This window comes from Chlamydomonas reinhardtii, chromosome 10 (assembly GCF_000002595.2).
Source record: "Chlamydomonas reinhardtii strain CC-503 cw92 mt+ chromosome 10, whole genome shotgun sequence".
In the NCBI taxonomy this organism is placed as follows: Eukaryota; Viridiplantae; Chlorophyta; class Chlorophyceae; order Chlamydomonadales; family Chlamydomonadaceae; genus Chlamydomonas; species Chlamydomonas reinhardtii.
Window position 1 is genome coordinate 2648268 of NC_057013.1, and position 13708 is coordinate 2661975.

Below are 13708 nucleotides of genomic sequence, written 5' to 3' on the forward strand. Positions count from 1 at the left end.
TCCTGGCGCTACTGCTGGCGCGGCGCCGCAGCGGCAGCAGCCGGCAGGGCGCGGTGGCCGGTGCTGGTGCTGCAGTGGCAGCGGTTGACAGCAGCGCGCTATGGTGCTGGTGGAGCAGGTGGGCGGTAGTACCGGTGGGGTCATGCATGGAGGCGTGCCGGGTCGCTACTGCCACGGTGCCCGCTTTGGCTGTGCGGCAGCCACGCGGGTTGCTTGCTGCATGCAATGCCTAGCTCGCTACTGCGCGCCGCTGCCTTGCAGGCACCGGGACGTGGTGCTAGCGCTGCACAACCCCCTGCCCCGCACGCTGCTGCACTGTGCCACCTACGCCATCCTGCCGCGCCACCAGTGGGCCCTGTCGGGCTTCGCGCCGTACACGCGCGCCGTCGTGACGCGGCCCATGGTAGACGCCGTGTTTGTGTTCTTCTACAACGTCTTCGTGCCGGTGAGTGCTCGTGTGTTTACGCCGTGCTTTCACGTAACGTGCGCGGATAGAAACGCTATGCATGGTCCAGGTGCGGACCGCTATGGTGCAACGCAGTACGCGGGTTGCCACGCACCGACACGGTATTCAAAACCGCCCTTACCTGGTGCCCCATCTGCTGCAGTTGCGCTTCCCAGCTTCCACCGTGCTGCTGCCGGTGGTGAGCATGGCAAGTGCGTTCGCACTGGCATGGGCGGTAGGCCCGCAGCTGCTGCAGAGCGCCGCCGGCCAAGCCGGCCCCCATTTGACACCGCCGCAGCGGCTGCTGAGCGAGCTGCCGCTGCGGCAGCAGGTGCTGGTGGCGGTGCTGTACACGCTCTTGCCCATGGGCTTCTGGTACCTGCAAGACACCGCCGCGCAGCTGGGCATATCCGTGCGGCAGCAGCGCGGCGGCCGTGTCGGCGCCAGCGCCCGCCGCGGCGACCGCCGCAGCACGCCGCAGCATGAGCAGGAGCACACGGAGAAGTCGCCGGTGCAGCAGAATGTTTCATCGCTCACTGCCAAGCCGCGTCGGCTGCAAATCACGCAGCAGCGTCCAGGTGACAACGCCAACACTGGCGATGGCGTGGTGGGCAGTGGAAGCACCAGCTGGCCCGCATCAGAGGCCACTCGTGTGGACCAGGCCCACAGCAGCATCGGCGCTAGCCCGCCGCCGGTGACATGCCAGCAAATCGCGTCGTGCCTGCCGGTAAAGCAAGTGCTCATCAGTCGGCCAGTTGCCACCGCCGGGACTGCGACGCAGCATCTGCGGCGCACGAGCGATGTAGGGCGGGTGCTCAGCTACCGCGGCCGCACCAGCTGTGCTGTGCTGTCCGTCAAGGTGCGGGATGAATGTGGGTCGGGGCGCGTGGATTGTCTGGGAGCATCGCGGCAGAAGTAAGAGAGCTCGGTGCCGTTTGCACTGCACTACATGATTGGGGTTCTGGCTTGAGGCCGCTGTCCCGTTGCAATCTGCTTGCAGGTTCAAAGTCACCCCGGCAGCTTTGAGAGGTACAGCCGCCGAGTCCTGGACGCCGCACCCGCCATCGCTGCTGCAGCTGCGGCGTCGGGGGAGAGCCTGCTACCGACCAACGACAAGCGCGGTGGCGACAGCGGTATTGGTGCTCCGTACGTGGGACAGGCGGTCGTGGTGCGCGGCTGCGTGCAGCTGATCATGTGGACACGCACTCCGGTGGCAGCTGCTGACGGTGCTGTAAGTGCACCCGAACAGCCGCAACAGCCGCCCCTGGACGCCCGCCTGCTGTCCCAGCTCCTGCCCGACGGCGACCAGGTCGGCGGACTGGCCGTGCAGCAGCAGCAGCAGCAGCAGGCGGCTGTAGCAGCGGCTGCCGGCGGCAGCGTTGCCATTCAGCTGCTGCACCTGACGCCGCCCGTGCTGCCGCTGCCTGGTGGGCCTACTGCATCTGACGCCACGGCGCCGCCACCTGAGCCGCTGCGGCTGCGGCTCTTCAGCCCCGCGCCGCAGCGCGCTCGGCTGCTGGTGGTCGGCAGTAGCAGCACTGAGGCTGCGGCTGCAGCTACTGCCGCCGGGGGCCTCCGCCCGCAGCGAGTGTTTGCGGAGCTGCAGGTGCAGCTATGCGGCGGCGATCAGGAGCTGGAGCTGGGCGGGGAGGTGCTGCGGCAGCTGCTGCTAATGGAATGTGTAGAGGCGGAAGCCCCCACCGGCTGCGGCCGGGCGCTGCAGCTGCTGCTACTGCCGCCTGTGCATGATGGCGACGAGGAGCTAGTAGAGGCGGCAGAGGGCAGCGCGGGCGAGGGCATGCCGCCGCCGCCCCTGCTGCACTTCTCGGCGCCGCTGTTGGTGCTGCCGGCGGCCGCGGCGGTGGAGCTGTGCGGGCTGTGGGAGCAGGTGGCGGCGGAGGTGGGCGGGGACGCTGCTGCCGCTCACGCCCACCTGCAGCCGCTGCTGTCAGACCTGGCGTATGTGCTGGAGGCGGCGGAGACAGAGGAGCTGCCGGCGGCGGCGGAGGGAGCCGACAGCGATGCTGCGGCGGATGCAGAGCTTGGTTTCGCAATGGCGTCAGCGGACCTGATGAGCTACTTCCTCCGCGCTGGCCTGCCAGCCGCCGCAGCGCTGCTGCGCCGCCCGGGTGCTGCTGCCACCAACTGCGCAGCAGACCCATCCACACCATGCCCGGCCTCCTCCACCTATACCACAGAGGGGAGCGGCAGCAGCACCAGCAGCGGGGCAGGCGATGCTGCCATCAGCAGCTCGGATGAGGGCACCCACAAGAACGCACCGTGCCACCGGCGCAGCAACACAGCGGAGCCCGCAGACGCCAGCAGCGACCCAAGCCCGTCGCCGCCAAGCCCACGAACCCCACCAACCCCATCAGCAATCACGCCAGCCGCGGTTACAGTCCTATCCCGCCACCCCAGACCCAGGGACCTGGTCTCCGGCTTCGCAGCCCCGAGCCTGGAGGCGCAGTTCCGGGGGTGGCGCGCCCTGCGGCTGGCGGACACTGCGCCCTACCTGCTGCTGGTCACGGCGCTGCCCTACGTCATGGCCTCCGTCCGCAGCGCGCTGCAGGGCTACTCAGCCATGACGTCCATGAACATCCTTAACGCGCTGGAGTGGGCCTCCGACGTCCTGGCGCTGGTGGGACTCATGGCACTGGTGCGCCGCCGGCAGCGGCTGCAGCAGCGGCGGCACGCGGCGGCAATGGCGGTGGTGGCAACGGCTGAGGCGGCGCCGCAGGAGTCCGCCGGCGGTGGGCCCGCGGCCGGCAGCAGCGGCTGCAGCAGCACCAGCACGGCAAACAATGCGCCCAAGGCCGCCAATGACGCCGTTCCCCAGCCCGCCGGTAGTGAGCAGCAGCAGGGCGAGGCCGTGTGCGGCTCTTCGTGCCACGGCGGCGCTGCGGCGGCTGCAGGCGCTGCACTGGACGTCGCCGGGCTTTCCGCCGCCTACGCCGCGTATGAGGCTCTGCACACCTACATCGCGCCGCTCGTGCTCTTCGCGACGCTGCTGCTGACGCGCCTGGGCGTGCTGACGTTCAACCCGGCCTACATCGGCAATGCCAAGGTCACCGCTGCGCTGGTCATCTACCGTGGCGCGTTCAGGCCGTTGGCGTCCCCAATTCGTGCGCGATGCGCTGTGGGCCCTGCCGTGGTGCTGCTCCACGGCATTTGTGACGCGATGCAACTGATGCTGGCCAAACCAAACTGGAGCGTGGCGCGGATCCTGGCGCTGGTGGCGTGCGAGCGCGCCGCTGCGGCTGTGACGTCAGGGGCTTGCGAGTTGCGGGCGCGAGGCCGGTTCCTGCAGCAGCAGCAGTGGCAGCAGCAACAGCAGCGGGCAGAGCGGATTGCAACGTCAAGTGGTGTAGCGGAGATGAAGGTCAAGGACGTGTGAGGCTTGGACAAGAAGTGAGTATTGGCGGCTGCTGGCTGTCTTGACGGCCGCATCAGCTGAAGCATATAGGCGGTCGTTAGATGGTTGGATGGCAGAATGCGGTTACCAATGCCAGGGCAAGTGTGATTAGTAAGGAAAGCCTGGACATCAACCTATGAAACTCAAGCCGCATGTCCTCCATATTGCAAGGAGTTGAGGAGCTATTGCTGAGAGATTATGTTGCGCGTGAGTTGTTTAGCAATCAACAAGGTGGTGGTGGTGGTGGTGGTGGTGGTGGTGGTGGTGGTGGTGGTGGTGGTGGTGGTGGTGGTGGTGGTGGTGGTGGTGGTGGTGGTGGTGGTGGTGGTGGTGATGATGATGGAAATCAGAATGAAAGCGCACAGCATACGCGGCGGTCCTGGGCCCGACAAACGAGAAACGAGAAACATCTGCCCCTGTGCCTACCCGTAGAGCGGGAGGGTGGTGGGAAGTTGGCATGTACTGAGCGTCTGCGTCACCTCGCTCAGCAGGGCGTTGCGCCCCTGCTGCACGTCAGGGCATCGGGGCGCGCGTCAGAGTCTGGAGAGCGCTCTTCAATGCCCGGCGAGCTCTAGCTACATGACGGTGCCCATGTGATATGGGGAGGAGAGAAGGACTGTGTGCTGGCGGAGTGCTTATGTGAATTTCAGGCTGCTGCAACTACCAGCCCCACCTGCTGCAGCAACGCCTGCCCCGCTTCTCGCCATGCCCGTCAGCAGGCACGGGTTGCAGAGCTCCCGCATGAATCCCAGCCGTCCCTCCAACCGCCCGGCCGTAGTCACCTTGTTGCACGGCCTCTCGCTGCCGCAGCTGTTCGCGGCGGGCCGGCGATACGGCGGGCGCGCGCCGCACCCTTCCTGCTGACAATGAACGCCGAGCCCTACCTGCGTAATGCCTCCTGGCGTGTGTGCAGGAGCGCTATGTGCCGCACCGAGGCCCCCGGCCCCGTACACGCTTGCCTGGAGCTTAGTGCGCAATGCACAGGCAGACAGCCAGGCGCTGGGGACGCTGGTGTGGCAAGGGCATGCAGCAGTCACGCGGTTGCTGCTAGCGAGCGTGTCCGGTGGTAACAGTCAGGTGCGGCGCTATCATATGGGCGCGGCACTCCCAGGCATTCAGGCGCTGGAAACGGCCGTCAGGGCGGATGTGCAGCGCCAGCATCTGATATGGGTCGGACAGCGGATCGGGTGCTTCAGTGTGAGCAGCCGTCGCCGCCAACTGCTGTAAGAGCGGGTGGCTGGTAGCTGTAGCAGCGACTCCGCTATACCCTGCCGCCATGCGTAATGCCTTCAGGGGTAGGTATCAGGAATGCTGGGGTCCTGACTACCCCACCCGGGTCCTGATCACCCACGAGGATTGCCCTTGGCCATCCTTACCTCGGACCATGGTCGCGCTGGGCCCTTGGCTGGGCCGGCTGTTCCTGCTTTCCCATCCGCTTGCTTTGCAGGACTGCTCCCAGCCGCCTGTACTGCCTTACGCACTCGTTACAGCCCAGGATCTGAGGCAGGTGCTGCATCCTCGCCAGAACTGTTCGCGGTTGGCCATGGGGCCGGCGTGGCGACTGAGCATGCTGGCGAGCCTCAGCGCGAGTGGCCCAGCGCTAGAAACCCCCCGCCTACGCAGCGACAAATGCTGTTGAGGGCACATATATACATAGAAGCTCGGCACTGCTCGGGAACTTGACATGTCTTTGTGCAACCTAGCTGCACATCGCAAGATCGTAGTTCGTAATACATGTAATGTAGCGGTTTAAAAGGTTGACGTTAGAAAACTACATTGAACAGGGAACATGGAGAGGAGAAGAACGCGGAGGAGACCACACCTGGATCCGACAGCTGACAGTGAGGGACGAGCGCGAGCCGGAAATGACAGAAGCATGAGCCGTATTATCCTATTAGTTGACAGCTTCACAAATCCCGCCACAACAACTTTGCCTTCCGTGCTGCATATTAGTGGATATTGCGCCGGCCGAGGTGCCAGTTGCAAAGCATGGTCACGATCCCTGCCCTTCTTGCGTTTCATAGCAGCAATGTTTACAAGAGTTGTCAAATGACCAAGGTCTAGAGCAGGGCAGGTCTGCCCGGGTCTAGAGGTATTCTGTCACGCTAGCGACGTGTTCACTCTCCTCATGCCAGCCCATACAATACAACCCTGACTTATTGATACAACTCTTTATTATCTTTGGCAACTTCTTCTGGGTTTCGCTCTTCTTATAACTGAAGTGATCCGCAACCTGGATCCGACATAGACAGACAGCAGTGCTGAAGTGCCCTTAACACTTTGCGCCATATTACCCACTAATATACGAAGTATTCATTCATTCTTTCCGGATAAATGGTCTTCCAAGGTGATACTACTGGTACACTACTGGTACAGAGAACCTGCCAAACTCGATAGCCACTAGCAGGCCTTATAGTCTTCCGTAAAATGACTGCACACTTCTCCATGTCCCAGCCGCTGCGCTGCACCTTCACATCACCGCTCGGAGGCCGCATGCGACGCGAGCTTCAAGGCTGGAACCCGCGCAGCGCGCTGCTGCAGGAAGCGGCGTCGCGCGGCCCAGTCCCGGACGCCCACCACCACAGTCGCCAGCAGCCACGTGAGGCCGCCCGTCGCGGCCAGCCCCAGCATGCTCCAGCGTGGCTGCGTCAGCCCCAGCACCAGCGCAGTCCCAGCCGTGTGCAGCAGCGCCGCAACCACAGCTGCCTCGCGCCGCCCAGCCACAGGCACGACGCGGCGCAGGGGCAGCGGCAGCGCCAGGGCCAGCACCACCGCGCGATAAAATACAATCAGCCAGACCGACCGAATGTCGCCAACAAAGCTGTCGTTGCTGGCGAGAATGCCTATGTGCGCCAGCAGCACCGCGACACAGAAGCAGGCAGGCGCTGCGTATGCCGCCGCCGTCTCGTACGCGCCAACGGCGGCTATGAGAGCGGCCTCGGCTGCGGCAGCAGAGGGTGCAAGGCCGTCCCCGGTGCTGGGTACGGAAGCGCTGTTGGGCGCACCCACCGCTGGCGCGTGTCGCAGCCTGGCGCTGGCGGTGGCCGCCGAGGGACGGGTGCAGCTGTCGGAGGCCCCAGAGGTTGACGCGCCGCCACTGCTGCTGCAACCAGCAGGGTTTGCACGGCTAGCCTCCGCGAGCCGCGGCTGGAGCGCATGGCTGTCCGACGCACCGACTGCACGGGGCGCGTGGCGCAGCCGCGTCAGCAGCACCGCGTACGGCACGCTATCTGACAGCCACTGCAGCGCCAGGCCCGTCACCTGCGCCCCCGTGTGTGCGTAGCCCTCCCGCAGAGTGCGCAGGGTGCCTAGCAGGTAGGGCTGCAGCGTGATCAGCAGGACGAACGGGGCAGCGCGCGCTAGCCGCACCGCTCGCCAGGCCGCGAATTGCGTCTCCAGCTGCGGCGGCGAGAAGCCGAAGAACAGGTCGCGGAAGGTGACCGCCGACCGTCCATGGGGCCCATCAGCGGCCGCGGCAGTTGGCGCAGCTGCTGCCTCCTGAATGCCCTTGTTTGGAGCGGCGGCTTCAGCAGCATTCACCAAAGCGCTGGCGGAGCTGGTTGGGGTGCTGCTGATGTCGCCGCAGCTACATGCTGTGGCTGAAGCTGGCGGAGCGCCCATGCAGCCGCAGCTGCTGCCACCGCTTGAGTCGCTGCTGTCGCAACCGCTAAGGCTGGCAGGGAGGGCGGCCAAGATCTGTTCGCGCTCCTCCCCTGCAACCTGCGCATCTGCATCCGGTAATGGTAGTGAACCGTGGGACACCAGTTGCCGGCCAGGCGGTACGGAGGCGCTGCATTCAGGCCCCCCCTCACGTTCTGCTGTAGAGTACGGCGGGCGGGCGAACGCCACTGCAGCCGCGGCCTCGGGCAGCACGCCAGGCTCCGCGACCGTTGCAGCGTTTGGGACAGCTGCGTGCCCGACCGTGCGGCTTGCAGTGGCAGCTGCATGGGCGCGCTCTGTGCCGGCGGCCCTGGCTGTGGCGTTGCACGGAGTGGTGACGACGTCGCGTTCGGGAGTGGAGTTGGCCATAGCGCTCGTGCAGCAGCTGCCGCCAGGGCGGCGCAGCAGCGCGGCGGCGGCTGGCAGGCAAGCGCGGAGGAAGTAGCTCATCAGGTCCGCAGACGCCATTGCGAAACCAAGCTCTGCATCCGCCGCAGCATCGCTGCCGGCTCCCTCCGCCGCCGCGGGCAGCTCCTCTGTCTCCGCCGCCTCCAGCACATACGCCAGGTCTGACAGCAGCGGCTGCAGGTGGGCGTGAGCGGCCGCAGCGTCCCCGCCCGCCTCCGCCGCCACCTGCTCCCACAGCCCGCACAGCTCCACCGCCGCGGCAGCCGGCAGCACCAACAGCGGCGCCGAGAAGTGCAGCAGGGGCGGCGGCGGCATGACCTCGCCCGCGCTGCCCTCTGCCGCCTCTACTAGCTCCTCGTCGCCATCATGCACTGGCGGCATTAGCAGCAGCTGCAGCGCCCGGCTGCAGCCGGTGGGGGCTTCCGCCTCCACACACGCCATCAGCAGCAGCTGCCGCAGCACCTCCCCGCCCAGCTCCAGCTCCTGATCGCCACCGCACAGCTGCACCTGCAGCTCTGCAAACACCCGCTGCGGGCGGAGGCCCCCGGCGGCAGTAGCTGCAGCCGCAGCCTCAGTGCTGCTACTGCCGACCACCAGCAGCCGAGCGCGCTGCGGCCCCGGGCTGAAGAGCCGCAGCCGCAGCGGCTCAGGTGGCGGCGCTGTGGCGTCAGATGCAGTAGGCCCACCAGGCAGCGGCAGCACGGGCGGCGTCAGGTGCAGCAGCTGAACGGCAACGCTGCCGCCGGCAGCCGCTGCTACAGCCGCCTGCTGCTGCTGCACGGCCAGTCCGCCGACCTGGTCGCCGTCGGGCAGGAGCTGGGACAGCAGGCGGGCGTCCAGGGGCGGCTGCTGCGGCTGTTCGGGTGCACTTACAGCACCGCCAGCAGCTGCCACCGGAGTGCGTGTCCACATGATCAGCTGCACGCAGCCGCGCACCACCAGAGCCTGCGTGAAGCCGCCGGCACAGGTCTCCTGCGACGCCGCGGCAATGGCGGGCGTCGCCTGCATCAGGCGTTGGCTGTAGCTCTCGAAGGTGCCGGGGTGCGTTTGCAACTGTGTGGGCAGCCAGCGGTATGTGCTCATCAGCAGGTCAGGGGCGCGACACGGTCCAGTGCTGCATACATGGCATGATTGCTGGCGGGTGTGAAATATACTCACTTTGACGGAAAGGAGGGCGCAGCGCGTCAGACCGTGGTAGGCAGGCAGCGCCGTACGGCTGTGTGGGGCCGCTGTGGGCGTCGCCGGTCCAGCCACCTCCCTTGCGCGGCTGACCAGCACACCCCGCAACACCGGTCGCTCAGGCTGGGGCGGAGACGGGGGCTGAGCCGCCAGCATGGCAGATGGGGCCACGGCCGCAGCTGCATGCGGCGATGATGAGGACAGCACGCGAACCCGCGCAGCCGGCTGTGTCGCGGCGCACAGCGGCTGCACCTGCGGTTGTGGCTGCGCTGTGCCCGTCATGGCCGCAGCTGCAACAAGCGGCTCGTGGGAGCCACCTGCAGCAGAAGACCCGGAGCGGTCGATGTCCTCGCTGCCGCAAGACATGCTCTGCAGAGGGCCCGGCTCGGCGGCCGCCTTTGCAACGGCCGCGACATTAAAGCCGTTGGCGTGCTCTCCAGTGTCCTTGGCAGCCGAGCTGCTACTGCTGCTACCGCCGCGTCCAGCGCTGTGGTTCCTGCCGCTGCTGCTCCGGCTGGTGCTGTGACCGCAATACCTGTGGTAGCTGTGAGCCATGCGGCGCTCAGCCCCCAGCGACAGCAGCAGCGGCGCCACGACGTAGCAGGCGGCGATCAGCAACTGGTAGGGAAACGGCAGCTCGTGCAGCAGCGGCGGCGGCGGAGAGGGGGCGGCGACGGCGGCACCGGTGCTGCCAGTGCTGCTGCCGCCGCGTATGTACAGGGGCAGGTGGGGGACCACGTGGCGCGAGATCGCCAGCATGGCCACCACGTGCCCTGCGGCGGCTGCCGCCGTGAGCGAGCTCCGCACCTGGTGGGGGCAAGGTAGGGTGAGGGAGGCTAGCGGAGCGCGACGAGGACGCGTGCATTGCAAGGACGCGCTTGGGCGTGTGCGCTGTGCGGTTGCTGGCGCGCTACTGCTGAGAGTGTTTCAGCACACGCCTGCTGCGTAGCGCCCCTGTGCTCCCCTACATGCACCTACGCCTCCGCACACACACACACATATATACACACATACACATACACGCACGCACGCGCATACACATGCATGCATCCTAAGGCAGGTGCGCACCGGCAGGAAGGCGCTCGTCAGCGTCACGTACACCACGTCCGCCAGCGGCCGGCTGGCCACTGCCGCCACGTAGGCGCCGGCGCCGGCCTGGCGCCACAGCGGCGGCGGCAGCGCGACCCAGAACGCCGCCAGCGGCAGCACCGTGACTGCCATCGGCACGTGCAGCGAGATGAGCCAGTCGCGGTGCCTGTGGTGGATGGTTTGCTTGGTTATCAGATGCGCTGTGGGTTTGCAAAGCTCATGCATGTGTGCATGCGTGTGTATATACAAATTGAGGTGGCAGTGCCGCTACGCCTACTGCTGTTCCTGCCACACACGCACGCACGCACGCACCTGCACCAGTACGCCCACAGGCGGGAGTTGGGCCTGCGGTAGGCCGCTGTGGCCCACAGCAGTGTGAGGAGTGCTGCCAGGGCGACCTCGTCGATGCACATGACCAGCCAGGGCCAGTCGCCCAGGGCCAGCGGCCGCGCCACCAGGCCACACCAGGCCAGGCGGGGCGCGGATGCGGCCTGGGGAGGGGGGCAGAAGGCGTGGGGGTGTGGGGATAGCAGGCGATGATGACGTGCTGAGGGAGAGGCAGGTCGCGGGTGTGGGTTGGCGAGATTGGTTCCCTCCAGCGTAGTGTTTGGTGGCGTGTGCCCTGGGGCCCCACGCACCCGTACTGGCGCCTGTTGCCCCACCTCGAGCCCCAGCACCTCCCGCCCCCCCTGCCCCGTCTGCGGCCGTGCTAGTGACCAGCAGCCGACGACCTCCCGCCCAGCAGCCCTTGACGATTCTTGAGCCCTGCATCAGGTGCCTTGACGACTCTTGAGCCCTGCGCCACGCACCTGATGCAGCGGTGGGTCGAAGAAAAGCGGCGCGGCCTCGCCGGCGCCCGCGGCTGCCGCCTCCGCGGCGCCCGCCTTGCGCTGCCGCTGCTCGATGCCCACCGCGTAGGTCAGCATCAGGCCCACCACGGCCATGGCCCCGAGCAGGTCCGCAGAGAAGCGCTGGCGAGCTGCGAAATCGCGAAAGCCAGTTTCGCGGTGCCGCTGCAGCAACCCGCCCTCGGACGGGTCCGTCGCAGCCGCATTGTGGCTTGCAAGCGCGCTGCAGTCGACTCCGGAATGAGGCGCTTCCCGGTCTGCTGCCGCTGCTGCGCCGGGCGACTCCTCCACAACCCCAGCGCGGGACCGCAACCCGCGCGCGCGCAGCCAGCTGCCCGCGCCTGCCGCCGCCCTGCTCATACGGCAGTGCCGCTGTAAAGTGCAGCGAGCTACTGCGACCGCAGCGGGGCTCTGGTCGCGCTTGGCCGCGGGCGGCAACGCTTAAGTTCCAGTGCCGCTGGGCTACACCGGGCTAGATCTCAAGCTAGCTCGCGCTCGACTGGGGCATACAAACCAATCGGCTAGGGAATTACAGCTTCTGTCCGCACTAGGGCTGCAGCAACGTTGCTGGCCTGTGCGTCATCTAGGCATGCGCCGAAATTTTCCCGAAGCAACGACGCGCCGCATCAAACATCTACTGAGGTATCGATCTATTCGAACACTGCGTTGCAACGTTGATTGCGGCCTGAGTTTGGTCGCAGCCTCCCGTTCCCCAAGGAGGCCATGGCCGCGGTGATGGCCGAGCTGTGCTCCTACCGAGAAGTGCCTGCTGCGCTGCTGGTGCGAGAGCACGGCGACAAGGTGTTTACGCCACACGTGCAGGTGCGGTCTGGCATACATCTGACACACACTGCGCGTACATCTTACATGGGGCGCGCCTGCAGGGATGTGTGCTCATGGCCAAACCAGGGCGGCCGTACATGGTGGCGGCAGACATCGGCCGCGCTGCTGGCATCGTAAGCACCAGCAAGAAGAAGGTGTGGTATATTGACAGAACACACGAACGCCTTAACGTGTGCTACTACGTGTCTCACGTCCCCATGCCCATCTATCGCCCCCCATCCTGCTATTGCCCATTGTCCATCGTCCATCGTCCATCGTCCATTGTCCATTGTCCTAGACACGGCGGTTTGTCCGTGGTCAACTGGATCCCGCAAATGCACGCGCAGGAGGATGTTCTGTGGCCTCACGGGATTCAATGCGCTGACAACACATTCGTATGGCCTGCCAAGCTGACATGGGTCAGCCTGCTGCGGGCGCTGCTGTATGCGCTGAAGACGCATTGCGTCCCAGTGGAGCAGGGGCAGTGGTCGCCAGCCGACCTGGCGCTGGTGCGGGCCGCGCTTGGGGTTTGGGCGGTGGGGTTCTCTGACAGCCTCCTTCGGGACTTGCTCTCGCTGGCGGTGATCCTCGCAAACGTCTGCCTGGGCGACGACTGTGATGACAGCTGCCACCTGTGCAGCTACATGGCCGCCCATGCGCGGTTCTGCCAGGCCCTCCGTGCCGTGCACCCGGTGGTGCACAGCATGGAAGCGGCACTGGCTTACATTGCGTCAACCGGCCATGGGGTGGCAGGTGCGTGTTGGCGTCATTCGCGGCGTGCAGCTCTTGCTGCTGTCTCTGGCATGAACTGAATGTGGCCTGGTACCGACTGCGTCTGCTGAAATTGGCGCCCTGCCGCAGGTGGCAGTGCCGGCAGCGGCGATTTCGCTGCCAGGATGAAGGCGGCAAAGAGGGACACTAGTGACCCCCTTGAGGTGCAGCGCGCCAGAGGTGAGTGACGCATGCCCGGCTAGCAATGCCCCAGGGCCAAAATTCGCCACAACAAGTGAAATTGCCCTGAATGTGGCCTGGTACCGACTGCGTCTGCTGACGGTGCCCTGCGGGACCAACTTGCTGGTCGCAGGCGCAACGGACGCCAGCGCGGCCACCAAGGAGAAGTTAGGCTACGAGCCGGGGCAGACCAAGTGGGCGGCGGCAGGTGCGTGTTGGCGGCGTTCGAGGCGTGAAGCTCTTGCTGCTGCTGTCTCTGGCATGCCCTGAAATTGCGTTTTGCTTGCAGGGGAGGCCAGTGCCGCCGCCCGTGGACAGTCCAGCGTCCGGAAGTTCATGCCGGACATCCATGCCTGGTTCATGGAGAACTGGCGTGATGAGAAGAAGCGGGGGAAGTGGGAGGCGGTGGTGGCTGCTCTTCCTCAGGTGAAGGACGCCAACGTGGACTCCCTCCGCACTGTCTATGGCCGGTGGAAGCGGGAACAGGAGAAGGAGGAGAAGGAGGAGAAGAAGGAGCAGTAGGAGGAGGACTAGGGCTCTTGGTCCACCTCATAGCCTAGGATTAGGGGGAAATTTGCATGAAACTTCCGCCGACCGAGTAGTGCGCATGCTTACTTCACAAACTCACCGTCATTTGATAGCCGAAGTTGAAGTGGTCAGGGTGGGGTGGGGGGCGGGGCGGAGGGCGGCGCAGGGGAGGGGGCAAGCAGGAACGTTGAAGGCAGGCAGGCAGGCAGGTGTCACAACACGACGAGATTTGCTGCTTTCAAGAGGCCATATCTGGGCACAGAGAAGTACGGGGACGAGGGGCCTGCGGAGGTGCGGACCGTGTCTAGGACAATGGACGATGGACAATGGACAATGGACATCCCCATACAAGGGAAAGGGAAAGGG

At 65.9% G+C, this 13708-nt stretch overlaps 3 protein-coding genes across 5 annotated transcripts; 2 read left to right on the forward strand and 1 right to left on the reverse strand.

The window, feature by feature from the left end:
* Positions 1-3564: 3564 nt before the first annotated feature.
* Positions 3565-4086, forward strand: CHLRE_10g437601v5 (uncharacterized protein). The gene has a single exon (XM_043066744.1). It carries the CDS (start codon positions 3624-3626, stop codon positions 3837-3839), a length of 216 nt encoding a protein of 71 aa, XP_042920141.1. The 5' UTR covers positions 3565-3623; the 3' UTR covers positions 3840-4086.
* Positions 4087-5738: 1652 nt separating this feature from the next.
* On the reverse strand, positions 5739-11244 carry CHLRE_10g437650v5 (uncharacterized protein). Its single transcript, XM_043066745.1, has 6 exons — positions 11003-11244; positions 10506-10684; positions 10173-10359; positions 9084-9911; positions 7670-8978; positions 5739-7585 (listed from the first exon to the last, which is right to left on the reverse strand). Exons 1-6 carry the CDS (start codon positions 11135-11137, stop codon positions 6333-6335), a joined length of 3891 nt encoding a protein of 1296 aa, XP_042920142.1. The 5' UTR covers positions 11138-11244; the 3' UTR covers positions 5739-6332.
* A 280-nt stretch (positions 11245-11524) lies between these two features.
* On the forward strand, positions 11525-13696 carry CHLRE_10g437700v5 (uncharacterized protein). Of its 3 annotated transcripts, XM_043066746.1 has the most exons (6): positions 11525-11863; positions 11926-12018; positions 12211-12616; positions 12725-12814; positions 12948-13022; positions 13104-13696. In XM_043066746.1, exons 1-6 carry the CDS (start codon positions 11765-11767, stop codon positions 13334-13336), a joined length of 996 nt encoding a protein of 331 aa, XP_042920143.1. In that variant the 5' UTR covers positions 11525-11764; the 3' UTR covers positions 13337-13696. The 3 variants fall into 3 exon arrangements, with proteins under 3 accessions (XP_042920143.1, XP_042920144.1, XP_042920145.1); XM_043066747.1 differs by lacking the exon at positions 12725-12814; XM_043066748.1 differs by lacking the exons at positions 11525-11863; positions 12725-12814 and having other exon boundaries at positions 11904-12018.
* The last annotated feature ends 12 nt before the right edge of the window (positions 13697-13708 follow it).

Excerpts from the sequence above, each read along its gene's own strand:
- CHLRE_10g437700v5 (XM_043066746.1), top strand. The coding sequence starts at position 11,765 with ATGGCCGCGGTGATGGCCGAGCTGTGCTCCTACCGAGAAGTGCCTGCT. Across the intron at positions 11,864-11,925 it reads TGTTTACGCCACACGTGCAG|GGATGTGTGCTCATGGCCAA; the intron begins GTGCGGTCTGGC and ends GCGCGCCTGCAG. Across the intron at positions 13,023-13,103 it reads GACCAAGTGGGCGGCGGCAG|GGGAGGCCAGTGCCGCCGCC; the intron begins GTGCGTGTTGGC and ends TTTTGCTTGCAG.
- CHLRE_10g437650v5 (XM_043066745.1), bottom strand. The coding sequence starts at position 11,137 with ATGGCCGTGGTGGGCCTGATGCTGACCTACGCGGTGGGCATCGAGCAG. Across the intron at positions 10,685-11,002 it reads TCGACCCACCGCTGCATCAG|GCCGCATCCGCGCCCCGCCT; the intron begins GTGCGTGGCGCA and ends CCCCCTCCCCAG. Across the intron at positions 8,979-9,083 it reads GCGCCCTCCTTTCCGTCAAA|TTGCAAACGCACCCCGGCAC; the intron begins GTGAGTATATTT and ends CTGCCCACACAG.
- CHLRE_10g437601v5 (XM_043066744.1), top strand. The coding sequence starts at position 3,624 with ATGCAACTGATGCTGGCCAAACCAAACTGGAGCGTGGCGCGGATCCTG.